The 21131-nt window shown below is 40.6% G+C and overlaps 1 protein-coding gene and 2 non-coding genes across 9 annotated transcripts in view; 1 reads left to right on the top strand and 2 right to left on the bottom strand.

Moving 5' to 3' along the window:
* The window catches only part of LOC121045266 (nuclear receptor coactivator 5-like), an 86701-nt gene that overhangs the window by 32482 nt on the left and 33088 nt on the right, over positions 1–21131 (top strand). For 4 of the 7 annotated variants that reach the window (XR_005797664.1, XM_040497972.1, XM_040497969.1 and 1 more), the window contains exon 2: positions 6749–6815. Coding sequence is in view for 6 of the 7 variants with exons in the window: in XM_040497972.1 (XP_040353906.1) it covers positions 6757–6815 (59 nt within the window). In the remaining variant the exon portion in view is untranslated. Of the gene's footprint in view, positions 1–509; positions 931–4209; positions 4331–6748; positions 6816–21131 lie in introns of those variants that run through there. The other 3 variants (XM_040497970.1, XM_040497973.1, XM_040497971.1) reach the window with 3 other exon arrangements.
* LOC121010067 (U6 spliceosomal RNA) lies at positions 3348–3454 on the bottom strand. Its single transcript, XR_005780989.1, has one exon. It is a non-coding gene; the product is annotated as a U6 spliceosomal RNA (small nuclear RNA).
* LOC121010060 (small nucleolar RNA U3) lies at positions 12875–13083 on the bottom strand. The gene has a single exon (XR_005780981.1). It is a non-coding gene; the product is annotated as a small nucleolar RNA U3 (small nucleolar RNA).

Raw genomic sequence — 21131 nt, 5'->3', positions numbered from 1 at the left:
CCTGACTTTACTTTTTAAAAACAGTTCCTTGAGGTATATATAATTGACATACCACATAATTGACTCATTTTAAATTTAATGATTTTTTTTTTTAATTTTTTTTTTAACATTTATTTATTTTTGGGACAGAGAAAGACAGAGCATGAACGGGGGAGGGGCAGAGAGAGAGGGAGACACAGAATCCGAAACAGGCTCCAGGCTCTGAGCTGTCAGCTCAGAGCCCGACGCGGGGCTCAAACTCACGGACCGCGAGATCGTGACCTGGCTGAAGTCGGACGCTTAACCGACTGCGCCACCCAGGCGCCCCTTTAATGATTTTTTTGTAGAATTACATGATACTGTTAAGGTCAGGCATCGGGCAGGGTAAAGATGAGTCAGAAGCTAAAAAATTTTAGCAGTCAAAGGCTTTATTGGGAACTAAGGTCTCGGGCGAGGTTCTGTGGCTCAGGGACAGAGAGGAGTCAGGGAAGTCGCGCCTGGGTGGGGTGGGGTGGGGTGGGGTGGGTTTTTTTTTAAGCTGCAGCGGTTCCGGGTTTAGGTCCGGGTGGGCCTTTTTCGCGCCTGGTCGTGCTGTCGCTCGGTGATTGGTTGACCTTCGATTGGTTCTGGCGCGCCGCTTGGGGCTTTCCCTTGGGTTGCGCTGGCAAGATGGCCGTCCCCTCCACTGTGGTTCCAGGGACATCCTGACAGATACCATTACCATAGTCCATTTTAGAGCATTTCTGTGACACCGGAAAGATGCTTCCCGTTGTACCCCAGGCAACCAGTGATCTTTCTGTTTCTATGCATTTATATTATCTAGATATTTCATATAAATGGGATCGATAGTTGTTGGTTTGGCAGCTCGTTGGGAGCTTCTGGGTGTAATCTGAAACCGGCAGAGGACAGAGAGCAGCGTTTCTGAAGAAAGAGGGAAGCCACTGCAGATTGGTAGGTGGTAGGTATAACACATACCTTGCCTTGGGCGGCTACGGCACAAGTAGATCTCCACACCCACCCACCAAATCGTAAACGTTTATATCGAGATTTTGCCTGCGTTCAGTAATGTGTACCGTCCAGATGGTCTTAGTACCACATCGCTATCTCAAGGCTCTGTCCTTAGGGCAGTCTCTGGGAGTGTGAATGGCAAGCTGGAGGCATGGTCCAAGGATAGGGGAGGGAGTAAGGAGCCTCCGGCTGCTGGGATCTGCTCACAGGTCAGCCGGTGGTCATGTCCTCTCAATGACCTCCTCCACCATTAAGATGTTAGCCTTTTGTGACTGGCTTACATTTCAGTGTGCTGGTTTTTTTTTTAATGTCTATTTAGGGGCGCCTGGGTGGCTCAGTCGGTTGAGCGTCCGACTTCGGCCCAGGTCATGATCTCGCAGCTCCTGAGTCTGAGCCCCGCGTGGGGCTCTGTGCTGACAGCCCAGAGCCTGGAGCCTGCTTCGGATTCCGTGTCTCCCTCTCTCTCTCTGCCCCTCCCCCACTCGCACTCTGTCTCTCTCCTCCTCAAGAATAAACAAACATTTTTTTAATGTTTGTTTATTTTTGAGGGAGACAGACACAGAATGCGAGCTGCGAGGTCATGACCTGAGCCGAAGTCGGACGCTCAACCGACTGAGCCACCCAGGCGCCCCTAGCATACTGTTTTTGAGATTCATCCATTTTGTGGTGTATATCAGTACTTAATTCCTTTTTATCACTGAATAGTATTTGATGGTATGGATGTATGACTTTTTTTACTTCTTCCTGTTCACCAGGGATGGACATTTGAATTGTTTTCATCTTTTGGCTATTGTGAATACTGGTTCTATGAACATTCGCACACAAGTCTTTGTGTGGACATAGGTTTCACTTTTCTTGGGTGGATGAGTTGAATTGCTGTTTATGTTTACCTTTTTTAAGAACCTGCCAAACTGCTTTCCAAAGTGGTCGTACCATTCTATATTCCTACCAGCAATATATGAGGGCTCCAGTTTTTTCACATCCTCACCCATACTTGTCCTTTTGATTATACCCGTCCTACTAAATGGGAAGTGCTATCTCACAGTGGTTTAAAAAAGCAAACAGAATATAGCCAACGGTCAGTGGTGCCATAATAGTGTTGTCTGTTGACAGAGGGTAGCTGCACTTGTGGTGAGCACAGCATAATGTATAGGCTTGTTGAGTCACTCACAATTCACTATGTGGTGCACCTGAAAACTAGTGAAACATTGTATGTCAACTATACTTGAATTTTAAAAAATTGCGGTAAAATACACATGACAAACTTGCCATCTTAACCATTTTTGAGTGTACAGTTCAGTGGTATTATGTATATTCACCTTCTTGTGCAACCAGTCTCCAGAACTTTTTTATCTTTCTAAACCAATACTCCTTGCCCATTAAACAACGACTGTCTATTCTCCCTCTTCCTAACCTCCGGCAAGCACTGTTCTCCTTTCCTTTTCTATATATTTGACTATTCTAGACACCCCATGTAAGTGGAATCCTATAGTATTTGCTCTTTTGTGTCTGGCTTATTTCATCTAGCATAATGTCCTCAAGATTCATCCCTGTTGTAGCACGTCAGAATCTCCATCCTTTTTAAGGCTGGTTAATATTCCACTGTATGGACATACCACATTTTGTTTATTCGTTCTTCCATGACGGACCCTTGGGTTTAGCTCTTATGTGTGAACTGTGCTGCCATGAACATGGGTATACAAATGTCTCTTGAGACCTTGCTTTCAATTCATTTTGGGGTATACCCAGAAGTGGAATTACTGAATGACCTGGTAATTGTATTTTTAATTTTTTGAGGAACTGCCATTTTGTTTTGTATAGGGGCCGCACCATTTTACATGCCCACCAACAGTACACAAGGGTTCCAATTTCTCCACACCTTCACCAACATTTATTATTATTATTTATTTTAATTTTTATATTTTATTTATTTTTGATAGAGCACAAGTGAGTGAGGGGCAGAGAGAGATGGAGACACAGAATCTGAAGCAGGCTCCAGGCTCCGAGCTGTCAGCACAGAGCCTGATGCGGGGCTCGAACCCAAAAACCGTGAGATCATGACCTGAGCTGAAGTCGGATGCCTAACCGACTGAGCCACCCAGGCACACCTGTTTTGTTTTGTTTTTTGATAGAGGCCCTTATGGGTATGATATCATTGTGGTTTTGATTTACACTTTCCTTATGACTGATGATGTTGAGCACTTTTTCATGTGGTTTGTGCCGTGCGTACATCTTCTTTGAAGAAATGTCTACTCAAATCCTTTGCCCATTTTATTTATTTATGTAGTTAGTTTCTTTCTTTTTTTTTAATATATGAAATTTATTGTCAAATTGGTTTCCATACAACACCCAGTGCTCATAAAAGTAAGGAACGCTTCACGAATTTGCGTGTCATCCTTGCGCAGAGGCCATGCTCATCTTCTGTGTATCGTTCCAATTTTAGTATATGTGCTGCCGAAGCGAGCACCCTTTGCCCATTTTAAAATTGGGTTATTTTTCTCTTTATTATTGAATTGTAAGAGCCCCTTGTATGTACTAAATGTAAGCTCTTTATTAGATGCAAGAGTTTCTTTAAAACATTTTTTTAAATGTTTTTTCTTTTTGAGAGAGAACAGGGGAGGGGAAGAGAGAAAGGGAGACAGAGTATCTAAGACGGGCTCTGTGCTGACAGCAGATAGCCCAACGCGGGGCTTGAGCTCATAAATGTTGAGATCATGACCTGAGCCGAAGTCAGAGGATTAACCGACTGAGCCACCCAGACACCCTTATCAGAGATGAGATTTGTAAATATGTTTTTAATGGTGTCTTTTCACAAATTTTACAATTTTTATAAAATCCAGCTTATCAATTTTTTTTTCTTTTTTTTTTTTTTTAGGTAGACTCCACATCCAGTGTGAGGCTTGAACTCACAACCCTGAGATCAAGAGTCATATGCTCTACTGACTGAGCCAGCCAGGCACTCCTAACTTTTTTATGCTTGTGCTTTTAGTGCCATATCTAAGAAATCTTTCTCTAACCCAAGGTTGTGAATATTTACTCCTATGTTTTCTTCCAAGAGTTTTATACTTTTGGCTCTTTCATTTAGGTCTGTGATCCATTTTTAGTTGATTACTGGCTATGGTGTAATCAAACATTTTAGGGTCCATCCCTGTGTTGAACATTCCACTCTCCTAGGATGGACAATACTTAGAGCCATGCTGGGAATTGGATGAAATAAGGCTCTGTTTCCTTTAGTGTCTCTTGTTGAAATTCTTTGCATTGTTCTGACTTCTCCATTTACCTTAATCTCATTCTGAAGTTTTCACACTGGGGTGATGCACTGGATCAAAGGAGATTCTGGGTGGTGAGTAATTGGTCCTTCTTTTGTGCAGTGCATAGGGTGATTGAGCAAGAGGGGGGAAGGAGGTCATAGGCATTTTCTCAGCCTGCTAGATCAAGTATATGTGGGAAAGAGCTCTTACGGAAGCAGAGGGCCTGAAATTGTCTTCAGAATATCCATCATGCTCAAAGTCATGATCCCCACGGAAGGTCTTCTTATCCCCAGGTCCGTGTACCCAATTTGAAGACTGCTACTTAAGATTCATATGAAGTGTTGGCAGGGTTGGAGAGAAATTGAAACCCTCATGTATTGCTGCTGAAAATTTAAAATGGTATAGCATATGTGGCAAGCAGTCTGGCAGTTCCTTAAAAAGTTAAACGTAATTACCATATCATTCAACAATTCCACTCCTAAGTGTATACCCAAGGGAACTGAGTACATGTTCACCGAAAACTGTTACACAAATGTTCCTAGCAGCATTGTTCATAATAGCCAAAAAGTGGAAACAACTCAAATGACCATCAGGTGGTGAATGAATGGACACTGGTATATCCACACACTGGAATATTATTCACCCATAAAAAGGAACAAATACTGAAGCATCCCACAACATTCCAAAGTATGCTAAATGAAAGAAGCCAGACACAAAAGAGGACATTCCATTTATATAAAATGTCTGATACACAATTCCAAAGAGACTGAAGGTACACTAGTGATTGTCAGAGGTGGGGAGGAGGGGAGCATAGAGAGTGACTATTGGAATTTGGGGGAGGGGGCCAGTGATGAAAATGTTCTGGAATTACTTTGTGAATGTACTAAAAAAACACATAATGTACAATTTACCTTTATTTAAAAATTCAAAAAAAATGTTTTTTAATGTTGTTTTTGAGAGGGAGAGAGAGACAGAGCCAGCGTGAATGGGGGAGGGGCAGAGAGAGAGGGAGACATAGAATCTGAAGCAGGCTCCAGGTTCTGAGCTGTCAGCACAGATCCCAACAAGGGGCTCGAACCCACAAACTGCAAGATCATGACCTGAGTGGAAGTCAGATATTTAGCTGACTGAGCCACCTAGGCACCCCTAAAATTTACCTTTACAAGGGTGAATTTTAGTGGTGCCTAGGTGGCTCAGTGTGTTAAGCATCCAACTCATACTTTTGGCTCAGGTCATGATCTCATGAACGTGAGATGGAGCCCTGTGTGGGGCTCTGCACTCAGTGTGGACCTGGCTTATTAGATTCTCTCTCTTTCTCTCTCTCTGTCTCTGTCTCTCTCTCCCTCTCTCCCACTCCCTTTGCACCTCCCTTGCTCGCACAAGTGCATGCAGACTCTTTCTGTCTCTCAAAAAAAAAGAGGGGGGGTAGATTTTATGGTGTATGAATTATATCACTTAAAATAATGGAAAAATTCCTTATTTTGGTGCTGCTCCTTCCTCTTTATTTTAATGCTTTACTGGTTCTCCCTTTTAGTCATAGACATCTCAGCATCTTTTTGGAGGTAGACAAATGCACAAATCAATTTGTTAAGGAAAAGGAAGCCATCCTTGCTGGCCCCAAATTTGGCCTTGGACAGTGTGTTTTGGCTTTGCCATGTCTCCTTACCAAGCAGCACGTGGTTCTAAAGGAAGAGGGGACACCAAAGTGGAACTGAAATCAGTGAAATAAAATTCATATTTGTTTGTTTGTTTCATTACACATTGCCACCGTGAATTTTAGTTCATACTTACCAATGGGGTTCTTGAGCAAACGGCCCAAGAACAAAGAATTCTTGAGACATCTTTGGTGCAAAAAGGTGATTTTATTAAAGTATGGGGACAGGACCCGTGGGCAGAAAGAGCTGCACTGGCGTTGTGAAGAGTGACCGGGTATATACTTCTAAGTTAGTGGGGGTTAGGGAGAATGTAAGTCTCTAAGGAATTTGAAAATAAACCTTTCAAGACTTTTAGGGGTGCTGTTAAGATAAGGTTAAGCTACTGTTAAGATAAGGTTACTTTTAGTCTTTAATAAAACAAAAACATCAAGGAAGTAAGGCAGCCATGAGTTGCTTGGCAGCAAGGTCATGCTCTGCGTGTTTCAGGTGTCAGTGGGCTGCAAGCTGTAAGGAGATTTAATTTAAGCTACATTTCTCTTGCCTTTGTTTCCCTCATCACTTACCTCTTTCCCTTTTTTCCAACCCATGAGGCTTTCTGCCAGTGCTTCCTGCATCATCTCTAGATTTTGCGTTGACTTAGACATTTTCTTTAGCAGAGAAATAGAGTTGGGAGGGCATCTCAGGGTTGTGATTAGCTGGTCTTCATTGTTGTGTTTGCTTGAAAATTGGTATGATGGGATTGCAGGGTGGGGGTTAGAGGCAAGCATTGCTGCTTGTAAAAGTTTCACAGTGCTAGTGATACTGTGCGAATGGTTTTCTAATTTATTCCTAAAAAAAAGCAATTTATCTTTCTAGGACTTAAGATGTCTTCAGTGGCCAGGCGTCGCAGAAGACAATATGGAACATCTTCAGTAGCTAAAAGGTAAAGTGAAATATTCTTAAAATATGTGTATTGGTCTTTAGATGTTCTCAGAGTAAAATAGCAAAATTATAGGAAGACATAATCCAGATATGAAGGTTTAATTTTGGTGATTGTTGTTGATTTTACTTAAAATTTTTTTTTTAACGTTTTTTATTTATTTTTGAGACAGGGAGAGACAGAGCATGAACAGGGGAGGGTCAGAGAGAGGGAGACACAGAATCTGAAACAGGCTCCAGGCTCTGAGCTGTCAGCACAGAGCCCAATGCGGGGCTCGAACTCACGGACCACGAGATCATGACCTGAGCCAAAGTCGGCCGCTTAACCAACTGAGCCACCCAGGCGCCCCAACTTTAATTTTAGTTTATATAATTTAAAAAATGACGTTCTTGTAAATTTTCTAGTAGCAATTTACTTCTAGTAATTTAGTAGTAGTAATTACTACTCCTGGTAGTAATTTTTTTTTCCAGCTTTTAATTTTGGAATACAGACTCCTTGGAAGTACAGTAAATTTGTTTTTAAATATTCAGACAACACTGAAATGCAAAACACAAAGAAGTGCAAATTTTCTGTGGTTTTCTATGGGGTTGGTGCCCCAACCCTGAGCATTTGCCACTCAGTATATGTTCTTTAGCCTTTTTGTTATATTGTTAGAAAAATTTGTAAACAAGCTAACCTCTTGATTTAAAAAAAATTTTTTTTTAACGTTTATTCATTTTTTGAGAGAGAGAGAGAGAGAGAGTGAGTGAGTGGGGCAGGGGCAGAGAGAGAGGGAGACACAGAATCTAAAGCAGGCTCCAGGCTCTGAGCTGACAGCACAGAGCCCGATGCGGGGCTCAACCCACAAACCACGAGATCGTGACCTGGCTGAAGTTGGATGCTCAACCTTCTGAGCCACCCAAGCACCCCCAACCTCTCAATTTTTAAATATTTGAGGGTAGTTTGCAAACTTCATTGTATACTCAACATTTTATCTCTGTAATCACCAAAACAGATACCATCAAATCTTTGTACTTTTTTTCCCCCTGCACTGTTATTTTTATATATTACTTGTAAGTTATATTATTTATATATATATTCCATGTATATATATATATCATAAAAATTACCATTTTAACCATTTTTTAGATTATAGTTTAGTAGTACTATGTTCACATAGTTGTGCAACCATCATTAGCATTCATCTCCAGAACTTTTTCATTGTCCCAGACTGAATCTCTGTCCCTGTGAAACACTTACTCCCTACTTCCCCTCCCCCTAGCCCGATCAGAATGTCCTTTTTAAAAAATTTATACTTGGGGCGCCTGGGTGGCGCAGTCGGTTAAGCGTCCGGCTTCAGCCAGGTCACGATCTCGCGGTCCGTGAGTTCGAGCCCTGCGTCGGGCTCTGGGCTGATGGCTCAGAGCCTGGAGCCTGTTTCCGATTCTGTGACTCCCTCTCTCTCTGCCCCTTCCCCGTTCATGCTCTGTCTCTCTCTGTCCCAAAAATAAATAAACGTTGAAAGAAAAAAAAAATTAAAAAAAAAAATTTATACCATCTCAGCCATTTTTAAGTATAAAATTCAGTAGTGCTAAGTATATGTGCATTGCCATGAAACATCTCCAGAACTTCTTCATCCTACAGAATTTAAACAGTACCTTTTATTTTTTTTATTTTTTAAAAATGTATGTATGTATGCATGTATTTTAGAGAGAGAGAGAGCGAGAGCATGCATGCAAACAGGGGAAGGGCAGAGAGATAGGGAGAGAGAGAATCCCAAACAGACTCCACGCCCAGTAAGGAGCTTGTGTTGGGGCTCAGTCCTACCACTGTGAGATCATGACCTGAGCCAAAATCAAGATTCAGACACTCAATCAACTGAGCCACCCAGGCGCCTCTACCCCAGCCTTAAATAACCATCATTCTTGCTATTTCTATAAATTTGACTACTCTGGTGTTGAGTCCTGCCCAACCTATTGATGGTGATGCTCTCAGCTAGGAATGCCTGAGGCAGTTGCCTGGGCCTGTCTTAACCGCCGTGAGCCCCACTGATATTTCCCCCACAGGGGCCAATGATGTGACTGGACTAATCCTTGTGGTTCTTATGACTGCAGGATGCACTTCAAAAATAATTAGGGAATTTGAGGAACAGAATTTATTACTCACAAGTCTTGGAGGGTACATGGTACAAGTGAGGTTGCAATTAGAGAGAGGGATAGAGAGGGGAGCTGGGGCTATGATTTTATTAAAGTCCAAGGGTGGAATGTCTGGCGATTTGTGGGGTCACTCATTATTGGCTAATTTGAAACACAAGAGCGGAAATTAGGGCATGGGAAAGTGGAAGCAGGGTCACTCAAGCGGTCAGTTATCTAAGTCACCCAGGACTTTCTGTAAGAGGAACTAAATGGGTGTGGGTGACCTAGTTCCTAATCTGATTGTTTTACCTAGTGGCTGTGTCATATACCTGGCAATATGTTTATTCAAGATGGCTATCTTTTAAAATGGGTACCTGGCAATCAGAAGTTTAATGTCAGACATTTACTCTACATTTAGTTACCTCATATAAGTGAAATCATATAATATTTGTACTTTTGGGACCGACTTATCTCACTTAGTATAAGGTCCTCAAGATTCATCCATGTTGTAGCATATGACAGGATTTCCTTCCTTTTAAAGCAGCGTATGTGTGAGGGTTAATTTTGTATATTAAACTTGGCTGGATCATGGGGTGCCCAGATATTTGGTCAGACATTATTCTGGATACTTCTGTGAGTGTGATTTCGGATGAGATTAACATTTAAATTGGTGGGCTCTGAATAAGGAGCCCTTCAAAATGTGAATGGCCTCATCCAATAAGTTAAAGGCCTGATAGAATAAAGAAGATCCACCTTCTTTAGCAATTGAGAATTCTCCAAAAGACTGCCTTTGGACTTCATTTACCACATCACTTCTTGCTGGTTCTTCAGCACACTGCCTTCAGACTCAAACTGGAACACTGGCCCTCTTGGGTCTCTACCCTGCCAGTCTATCCTGCAGATTTTAGATATGCCAGCTGCTGTAGTCAAATGAACTAATTCTTTATGATAAATCTCTAGGTATACATCCTATTGGTTGTGTTTTTCTGGAGAACTAACAAATATGGTATGTTAAGTTCTCCATTCTTCCACTGATGGACATTTGGATTGCTTCCACTTCTTGCTAATTATGAATAATGCTGCAATGCACATGAATGTGCAAATATCTCTTAGAGAGATATTGCAGTTCTTTTGGATATATACTCAGAAGTGGGATTTCTGGATCATATGGTAGTTCTAATTTTAATTTTTTGAAGAGCTGCCAGACTATTTTCCTATTAGCTCTTGCACCATTTCATAATCCCGCCAACAGTACACAAAGGTTCCAACTGCTCCACAACCTCGCTAATACTAGTTTCTGTTTTTTTGATAGTAGCCATCTTAAAGGATATGAAGTGATATCATGGGTGTGTGTGTGTGTGTGTGTGTGTGTGTGTGTGTGTGTGTAAGTAAGCTCTGCCCAATGTGGGGCTTGAACTCACAACCCGGAGATAAAGATTCGCATGTTCTACTGAACTATCCAGACAGGTGCACCTTATTGTGGTTTTGATTTGCATTTCTTTGATGATTAGTGAAATTGAGTGTCTTTTCAGGTGCTGATTGCCTATTTGTATATATTGTTGGAGTAATGTCTATTCAGGTCCTTTGCCCATTTTTGGATTGGGTTATTTGTTTTTTGTTGTTGGGTTGTAGGATTTCTTTATATATTCAGCATATAAATCCCTTATTGGATATATGATTTGTAGATATTTTCTTCCATTTTGTGTGTTGCCTTTTCACCGTGTTTGCACAAGTTTTTTTTTTATTTGCACAAGTTTTTTTTATTTTGGTATAATCTAATTTATCTATTTTTTTCTTTTGTCATCCTTGCTTTTAGTATCACATGCAAGAAATCATTGCTAAATCCAGTGACATAAAGCTTTCCCTCTGAGAGTTTTATAGCTTCAGGTCTTATATTTAAATCTTTGATCCACTTTGGGGCATCTGGGTGGCTCAGTCGGTTAAGCCTCCGACTCCTGGTTTCAGCTCAGGTTATGATCTCACGGTTCCTGAGTTTGAGTCCCACATTGGGCTCCATGCTGATAGTGTGGAGCCTGCTTGGGATTCTTTCTCTCCCTCTCTTTCTGCCTTCCCCTTCTCGCTCTCTCTGTCTCTCTCTCAAAAATAAGTAAATAAACTTAAATTTTTAAAAAATGAATAAATCTTTGATGCACCTTGAGTTAATTTTTGTATATGGTGTAAGATCAAAGGGTCCAACTTCATTCTCTTGTATATGGATGCTAGTTTTCCCAGCACAATTTGTTGAAAAGACTGTCCTTTTCCCATTGAATGGTCTTAGCATTTTCTAAAAATTATCTAAGCCTTACAGGTGAGGGTATATTACTAGGCTTTCTGTTCTGTTCTTTTGGTCTACATGTCTATTTCTATGCCAGTATCACATTGTTTTTATTACAGTGCTTTGTAATAAGTTTTGAAATCAGGAAGTGTGAAACTTCCAACTTGGTTCAAGATTATTTTGGTTGTTTTGGGTCCCTTGGAATTCCATATGAATTTTAGGATGGAATTTTCATCTATAAAAAGTCGTTGGGATTTTGGTAGGAATTGCTTTGAATCTGTAGATTGCTTCAGGTAGTATTGACATCTTAATAATACTAAATATTCCAATAAATTAACATGGGATATCTTTCCTATTGGTGTCTTCTTTAATTTCTTTCAAAAATACTTCATAGTTTTCAGTGTACAAGTCTTTTACCTCCTTGTTGAAGTTTATTCCTAAGTAGTCTATTCTTTTTGTTGATATTGTAAATGGAATTGTTCTCTTACTTTCCTCTCATATTGTTAATTGTTAGTATATAGAATTGCAACTAGTTTTTGCAAGTTGATTTTGTGTCTTGGAATTTAGCTTAATTTATTAGTTCTCACAGGTGAGATCATTACCTAAGTTGAAATCAAGAGTCAGACGCTCAACTGACTGAACCACCTAGGCACCCCTTCTAACAGGTTTTTTAAGTTATTTTTGGTGCAATCTTTATAGAGTTTTCCCTACATATATAACATCATTCCATTAACAGAAATAATTTTACTTCTTCTTTTCCTATTTGGGTGCCTTTTATTTCTTTCTCTTGCTTAATTGTTGTGACTAGGACTTGCAGTCTTATACTGGGAAGAGATGGTGAGAGTGGACCTCTTTGTCTTGTTCCTGACCTTAGAGGGAAAGCCTACAATCTTACCATTAAACATATTAGCTTTGGTCTCTTTCTATATAACCTTTATTATGTTGAGGTTGTTTTCTTGTATTCCTAGTTTGTAGAGTGGTTTCTTTGTTTTTAATTATAAAAGAGTGTTGAATTTTGTCAAAATGCTTTCTTCATCAGTTGAGACGATCATGTGAATTTTTCCTTCATCCTGTTAGTGCAGAGTATCACACTGATAGATTTTCATATGTTGACACATCCTTGCATTGAGGTTATGGTATATAATCATTTTATTTATTTAAAAAAATTTTTTTAATGTTTATTTTTGAGAGAGAGAGAGAGAGAGAGACAGAATGTGAGCAGGGGAGGGGCAGAGAGAGAGAGAGACACAGAATCTGAAGCAGGCTCCAGGCTCTGAGCTGTCAGCACAGAGCCCGACACGGGGCTCGAACTCATGAGCTGTGAGATCATGACTTGAGCTGAAGTCGGACACTTAACCGACTGAGCCACCCAGGTGCCCCAGTGTATAATCATTTTAATGTTCTGTATATAATCATTTTAATCCTGCTTGTTAATATTTTTTTGAAGATTTTTCCATCAGTGTTTATAAAGGACATTGGTTTATAGCTGTAGTGTCTTTATCTAGTTTTGGTATCAGGGTAATGCTGGCTTTATAGAATGAGTGAGAAATTGTTCCCTGCTCTTCAATTTTTTGGAAGAGTTTGAGAAAGATCTGTGTTAATTCTTTAAAGCTTTGGTGGAATTCACTGGTGAAGCCCTCTGGTTTTGGGCTCTTCTTTATGGGAGTTTTTTGTTTGTTTTTGTTTTCTCCCTCTTGCTCTCCCAAAGGAAGAGAAGAATGATCATCAACAGCAAAAGACAGCTGCAGAAGCAACCCCCAGAGCCACCTTCATCCTCAGGAGAGAATGCTATACCTCCTTCTCATGGTTTTGGGTACTCTACACATTCAGAGAAACTTCGGTAGTAACAAATTCTAGGAATGATCCCTGAAAGTATAGTCTTTTGTGGAGGTTTTAAATTAATGATTCAGTCTTCTTGCTCATTACATGTCTTTTCAGATTTTTTATTTGTTCATGATTCAGTCTTGGTAGGTTGTGCGTTTCTAGGAATTTGTTCAGTTCTTCTAGGTTATCCATTTGTGGTATATAATTGCTCATAGTGCTCTCTTATAATCCTTTTTTTTTTTTTTTAATGTAAAACTGGTAGTAGTGTCCTCTCTTTTATATCTGATTTTAGTTATTTATGTTGTTTCTTTTTTGTCTTTTAGCTAAAGGCTTATTAATTTTGTTGATCTTTTCAAAGAACCAATTCTTGGTTTTATTGAGTTTTTTTTTCTCAATTGTTTTTCTAGTCTTTATTTTATTTATCTCTGATCTAATCTTTATTATTTCCTTCCTCCTAGCTTTGGGTTATTTGTTCTTTTTTCTAGTTCCTTTTTTTTTTTTAATATTTATTTTGAGAGAGAGAGAGAGAGAGAGAGAGAGAGAGAGAGAGAGAGAGAATTCCAAGCAGGCTCCATGCTGGGAGCCCAGAACCTGATATGGGGCTCAAACTCACGAACCATAAGGTCATGACCTGATCTGAAATCAAGAGTCGGATACTAACTGACTGAGCCACCTAGGTGCCCCTTCTTTTTCTAGTTCTTAAGTGGTAAAGTTAGGTTGTTGATTTGAGATCTTTTAAATGTAAATATTTACAGCCCTCCTTTTTTCTCTTAGCATTACTTTCACTGCATTTCAGAAGTTTTGCTATGTTGTGTTTTCATCTTCATTTGTCTCAGGTATTTTCTGATTTTCACTGTAGTTTCTTTGACCCTTTGGTGTTTAAAAGGGGGGGGGGAATTTCCCCATTTTTATGGATTTTTCAGTTTTTCTTCAGCTATTGATGTCTGGTTTCATTCTGTTGTGATCAGTACAAGATACTTTGTATGATCTCCATGTTTTTATTTTCTATTTATTTATTTATTTAATTTTTTTCTTAACATTTATTTTTGAGAGACAGAGACAGAGAACAAGCAGGGGAGGAACAGAGAGAGAGGGAGACACAGAATCTGAAGCAGGCTCCAGACTCTGAGCTGTCAGCACAGAGCGCCACGCGGAGCTCGAACTCACAAACCGTGAGATCATGACCTGAGCCGGAGTCAGTTGCTTAACCGACTGAGCCACCCAGGTGTCCCTGATCTCCATGTTTTTAAATTTATTAAGACTTGTTTTGTGACCTAACATGGTATATCCTTTTCCACGTTTTTATTTTATTTTTGGGACAGAGAGAGACAGAGCATGAACGGGGGAGGGGCAGAGAGAGAGGGAGACACAGAATCGGAAACAGGCTCCAGGCTCTGAGCCATCAGCCCAGAGCCTGACGCGGGGCTCCAACTCACGACTGCGAGATCGTGACCTGGCTGAAGCCGGACGCTTAACCGACTGCGCCACCCAGGCGCCCCACATGGTATATCCTTAAGAATATTCAATGTGTACTTGAAAAATGCATATTCTGCTATTGTTGGGTTGAGTGTTCTATAGTGGTTGATGCCTCTTAATTCTTAAATCTATACGTTCCCTCATTTTTTTTTTTTTTTCTAATATTTTGTTGTTATTGAAGAAACAGGTCCTTTGTTTTCTAGGGTTTTCCACAGGCTATGCCAGTTGCCTCTTATGGTGTCATTTAACTTGTCTTTGTGCCTCTTGTATTTCCTGTAAATTATAGGCAGATATAGATGTGTGACAGGATTCAGGTTCTTTTTTGGCAACATAATTCCATAGGTGATATACATTTCTATTGAAAAGAACCTAATGCCTAATTGTCCTATATATGTTGTTAGCAACCATTGATTTAAAAAAAAATTTTTTTTTTTAACTTTTAAAGTTCATTTTATTTATTTTGAGAGAGAAAGAGAGCACAATCAAGGAAAGGGTAGAGAGAAGGGGAGAGAGAGAATCCCAAGCAGGCTCTATACTGTCAGTGCTGAGCCCAACGCGGGGCTTGAACTCATGAACTGAGAGACTGTGACCCGAGCCAAAACCAAGAGTCAGGCCCTCAACTGACCAAGCCATGCAGACACCCCAGCAACCATTGATTTTTATCTGTGTCCATTCATTTACTGGTTGTTGCAGGATGTTTGATAATTTATTATTTGATTATTCTCTCATTATTTATTAGGTGGACTACTCATATAATACCCCCTTGTAAACAGTTTGGTTATTCTCAGATATGGTTGCAATTGGAAAGAAAAATCATTCATCTTTAGAGTCCCTTTTAATTAAAAAAATTTTTTAATGTTCATTTATTTTTGAGAGAGAGAAAGGGACAGAATGCAAATGGAAGAGGGGCAGATAGAGGGAGATACAGTATCCCAAGCAGGCTTCAGCCTCTGAGCTGTCAGTACAGAGCCCAATGCTGGACTCGAACTCACAAACCGTGTACCACAAGATCGTGACCTGAGCTACAGTCGGATGCTTAACCGACTGAGCCACCCAGGTGCCCCTTTATAGTCCCTTTTAAAAGGAAAATGCACAACATTAAATGTATATATTATTGTAAGAAGGTTCCCTAATTTCAGATATGAAAAAGTGCAAGTTTTACATTTGAGAAAAATACAGTAGTGGTGGTCATAATTGACCTTGAGTAGCCAAGAAACAGACAAATGATGAAAAACTATTTCAGTTGTTAAAGAAGGACGGGATGGGTCTAGTACATTTTATTTACAAAGGCTTATTGGAAAAAGCTTAAAGTGGGGGTGCCTGAGTGGCTCAGTTGGTTAAGTGTCCAACTTTGGCTCAAGTCATAATCTCATGGTTTGTGAGTTGGAGCCCCCCCATTGGGCTCCTTGCTGATGGTGCGGAGCCTATTTGGGATTTTTTTTCCTCTCCCTCTCTCTCTCCCATGTGTGTGCGTTCTCTCTCTTTCTCTCTCTATCAAAATAAACTTTAAAAAGAAAAAGCTTAAAGTGAAATCTTTGACACTATGTGTGTATGTGAACCATCTTATATGTTACCTGTATGATATGTAAGAGATCTTACATATCTAACATGTAATATGTTTTGTTTATTGGTAATATATCAATATATTGGGATTTACATGGAATATATAAAAGAGTAAAAGCACTAGAAGTAATTTTTCCATGTTTATGCAGCATATTCTAAGGAAGAGAGACACATGATCTGGCAGATATGAGTGCATTGCTGGGGAGGTACATTCCAGAAGTGACTGGTATGTAGTGAAGAGAGCATTTGACTGAGGGTCAGGATATTGGAGTTAAGTGCTGCCTACTGTTTACCTTGTTACGTTGGGTTTTGTTAGCATGTGTTGAATGAATGGATAAACCGCCCTCTTTGTTTCCTTAACATTAGTTTACTTCCCTATAAAATACAGAGGTCTCTGTCTACCCTACTGAGTGTAGCCGGTACAGATGGCATAGTGGATATAAAGATTGTACTGTTCTGTGCAGGTGTTGTATTGGCGGGGGGAGGAAGTCAAATGTTCTATGGTGGAAGAAGTCAAATGTTCTAGGTTCTAGATTGGATGTCTGACTCCTTATTACATGTTAGCCAAACAGTCTTTGGATTTCCATTTTAGTTTTTTGGTTACTTGTTATCAGGAGTGAGGGAGGTCTAAGTGTTCCGGTCACTGAAAGATATGTTGAAAATTAATGAATTGGTCCTTGAACTTGGAAATTGGGATCTGTGGGTTGGATTGTTGTGAACTTGTTTCCTGGACCTGATCACACCTGTGTGATTTGGGAGACTATCTGGCTTCTGAACCTGCAAAGCTGAAGACCTATGCAGACCTTTACCAAAGTCAAGATTACCTCATGGGGCCTTTCAGCTAACCTGGGCTTTACTGCCAACCATCTGAAAACTGTTGCGATTAGATTTTTCCTGGGGAAGTCCTGGAAAAGTTACAAAATCAGAAGTTATAAAATCAGAAATTGCTTATGAAGATAAATTCCCCATTTTGTATTCCCGAAATATTTTTTAGTGTCTTGGGATGATATTTTCTTCATTAGTGTAATCTCTCTCCTTTTTTTTTTTTATGTTTATTTATTTAATTTTGAGAGAGCAAGTGAGCACGCATGAGCAAGGGAGAGGCAGAGAGAATCCCAAGCAGGCTCCGTGCTGCAGCATGGACCCTGACAAGGGGCTTGATCTCACGAACTGTGAGGTCATGACCTGAGCCCAAATCAAGAGTTGGATGCTTTTTTTTTTTTTCTTAACGTTCATTTATTATTGAGAGAGAGAGAGACAAAGCATGAGCAGGGGAGGGTCAGAGAGAGAGGGAGACACAGATCCGAAGCAGGCTCCAGGCTCCGAGCTGTCAGCACAGAACCCGACGCAGGGCTCGAACTCACACTGTGAGATCATGCCCTGGGCCGAAGTCGGACGCTCAACCGACTGAGCTACCCAGGCACCCCAAGAATTGGATGCTTAACCAACTGAGCCACCCAGGCACCCCCATCATTAGCATAATCTGAATATGGTAGAGGATGTTCATACCTGCACACATATGTTTATGTGTATGTATAACGTTTCTAGTTACATTAATTCATGAAAGTAGTTTCCACGAGTTAAGCATGACCGTGCAACTGCTTTGAAGAGTGTGGCACTCACTCCAGTACTTCCAATACTGGAACCAGGATTCAATACTTCCTCCAGTATGATCTTAGGCTCTTTTGGCAAATGCCCACAGGACCCTGAAAGAATTAGAATATATTCGTTTTCTAGGACCTCCATAACAAAGTACCACAAACTAAGTGGCTCAAGATGATAGACATTTACTCTCACAGTTCTGGAGGCCAGAAGTCTGAAATCAAGGTGTCGGTGGGGTTGGTTCCTTCTTGAGGCGCTGAGGGAGAACCTGTTCCATGCCTCTCTTCTAGCTTCTGGCCGGTGTAGTCAGTGCTAGACATTTCTTGGCTTGGAGCTGCATCATTCCAATCTCTGCCTCTGTAGTCACATGGTGTTCTCTCCCTGGGTCTTTGTGTCAAATTTTCCTTTTATGTCCAAATTTCCCAATGAGACTGGTGTTTGGATTAGGATCTACCCTAATCCAGCATGACCTCATCTGGATTACATCTACAAAGACCCTCTTTTCAAATAAAGTCATAGTCATGGGTACCAGGGGACACAATTCAGCCCACAACAGAGAGTAAACTGAATGTTTAAAGTGGCACTTTGAAATTGTTTTACCTTGGAGGAAGTAACATTCTTACTGAAGACTCAGGTCACATATCCAGTTGTCATATTGTGTTTGAGTTTTGTGGAGCAGGGGACGGTACAATAGATAGTTCTTGAAGTTTAAGGTCATGCTCTTTTTACCACAGAAGAGGAATCTGAAAGCACTGAGTACTTTCCATTTTGTTAATTTCTTTTCTTTTTTTTTTTTAATTTTTTTAATGTTTATATATTTTTGAGAGAGAGAGAAAGACAGAGTGCGAGCTGGGGAAGGGCAGAGAGAGAGGGAGACACAGATTCCGAAGCAGGTTCCAGACTCTGAGCTGTCTGCACTGAGCCAGATGTGGGGCTTGAACCCATGAACTGCAAGATGATGACCTGAGCTGAAGTCTGATGCTCAACTGACTGAGCCACCCAGGCGCCCCCATATTGTTCATTTCTGATAAAATTTTGAATCACTTCATTTTTTTTCCTTAAAAAATTAAAACTTTCAGGGTACCCGGCTAGCTCAGTCAGTGGAGCATGTGACTCCTGATCTCAGGGTTGTGAGTTTGAGCCCCATGTTTGGTGCAGAGATTGCTTAAAAATAAAATCTTAAAAAAAAATTTTTTTAAACCTGTTTATAGCAGTTTTTACCATTTGTGTTTGTTTTTTGGGAATGTCCTTAATTCCCACTAAGAATGCCTCTTAAAAATGGTATATGGTATAATTGAGTTCAAGATCTGGGTTGCCTTTGTAACTTTGATTGTTTTCTTAGTTGTGTGCTTTTTTGAAGGCTATAAGCCCAACACGGGCTCGATTTCACAAACCGTGAGACCATGACCTAGGCCAAAAAAACCAAGAGTCAGATGCCTAACTGACTGAGCAACCCAGGCACCCCATGAAGGCTAGAATTTTAAAATCTTATGTAAACTTGTCCTTAGGCCTGTGGGGTTAGTATTGATGGACTCTCTTATTTGAGGAATTGAAGCCTTCTAAAGTGTTCTGTAAGTATTTAGAGCATGCTATTTACTGGGCTCTGGGTGAATTGAGAAAGGGCACATTTTGAAGTTCATGCTTAGCAGATTTTAGGTGCTCAGCAATTACTTATCAATAAATGAAATTGGATTCTTATTTAGTTGTCCCTGAGCACATGTTGAAAGGTTGCCAAACAGGTATAATGAGTAGGGAATCCCTGATATCTTTAACTGAAAAGATACTAAAGAGGAAGGATTGAGTTAAAAACAGAACCATCTAGGGGCGCTTGGGTGGCTCAGTCTGTTGAGCATCTGACTCTTGATTTCAGGTCAGGTCATGATCCCAGGATAGGGAGATCGAGCCCCCTGTTGGGCTCTGAGCTGAGTGTAGAGCCTGCTTAAGATTCTCCTTCTTGAACTCTGCTTGCTGTCTCTCTCTCTCTCTCTCAAAAAAAAAAAAAAAAAAAAACCAGAGTCATCTATCTGATGTGGCAGGGTATTCATGTCTCTCCATTTACACACAACCATTCATAGGGTTTTTTAGCCCTTGGGGCTGGTTTCAGGTGATCACTTAAAGCCTAAAAAGTATCTGATTTGACCTAAAAAATCTCACTCCTGTTTGTCACCTGCTAGATGACTTTTGATTACTGGTGTCAACATTTTGTCCTTTTATTTTTTTCACTTATGTTTATAGAAAGGATGTATATAAAGATGCAATAAAATATTCAAGTTGTTGACCCAAATAAACACTGTTATTCAGAAAAAGCTGTTGAGGTTGCTGAGAATGAGTATGGGCTCCCAGGTTCCTTGTGGGCAACTTGAAGTGTTGGACAACAGTGTTTGATGGGTCCTGGCTTCTGGGTATGGTGGTCACAAAACGCCGAGGACGTTCTAGTTCTGGTTCCTGTAACTGGAAAGTTACCTAACCCCTCAAGACTTCATTGTTTTCATGTGCTAAATGAGAAGGGTTGGGCTCTATGAAACCTGAAGGTCTGTGGAGTTTTAGAGTTAAAAAATCATTCATTTTAGCAAATTCATTCTGTAGTTATTCATTAAACACTCATGATGTGGCAAGTTCTGTTCCGATTGCTGGGGAAATGGTAAACAGACAGATAAAAATCTCTGTCTTCTAGAAGCTTACCTTCCTGCTTGGGATGAGTTGACACAAATAAGTAAAAATATGTAGTATGTGACCAGTGCTCCTCAACACTGTTGGGTCATCAAAAACAAGGAAAGTCTGAGAAACTGGCCCAGCCAAGAGGAGCCTAGGGAGACCTGAAGACAAAATGGAATGTGGTATCCTGAATGGGATCCTAGACCAGAAAAAAAGACAGTAGTAAAAACTGAGGAAATCAGAATAAAGTATGGACTTCTTTCAATAATAGCATATCAGTATTGGTTCACTGGTTATAACAGATGTACCTCAAGTGTAAGACGTTAGTAATAGGGGAAACTCAATGTACGTTATATGGGAACTATCTTACATAGTACCGTCTTTATAATTTTTCTGAAAATCTGGAACTGTTCTAGAAACAAAAATAAAGTTTGTTTTTAAAACGTACGTGTGTGTGTGTGTGTGTGTGTGTGTGTGTGTGTGTGTGTGTGAGTGACATGGAGAAAAGTGAAGCTGGGCCAGAGGGGCAGGGAGCACAGGTTGTGGGGAAAGTGAGGGGGGGGGCCCCACCAGAGGCAGTGACAATCAGGCAAAGCCCTGGATGGAAGTGAGGGAGTAGCCATTGGGTATTTGGGGTGAGAGGGTGTGTAAGACAGAGGGACCTGCAAGGGGCAAGGGCCTCCTGGAACGAGCAGGTAAAAGGCATGCTGGTTGCCATGGGGGGAGCCCCCCAGGAGTGGAGGTGGAAACAGAGAATTAGGTCGGAAGGGTGGGGGCTGGGCATTAGGAATCTTTTAAGTCCGAGTCAGG

This window comes from Herpailurus yagouaroundi, unplaced genomic scaffold, assembly GCF_014898765.1.
Source record: "Herpailurus yagouaroundi ecotype Mexico unplaced genomic scaffold, PumYag 190, whole genome shotgun sequence".
NCBI lineage: Eukaryota > Metazoa > Chordata > Mammalia > Carnivora > Felidae > Herpailurus > Herpailurus yagouaroundi.
This window is presented reverse-complemented; position numbering and strand designations above follow the sequence as displayed.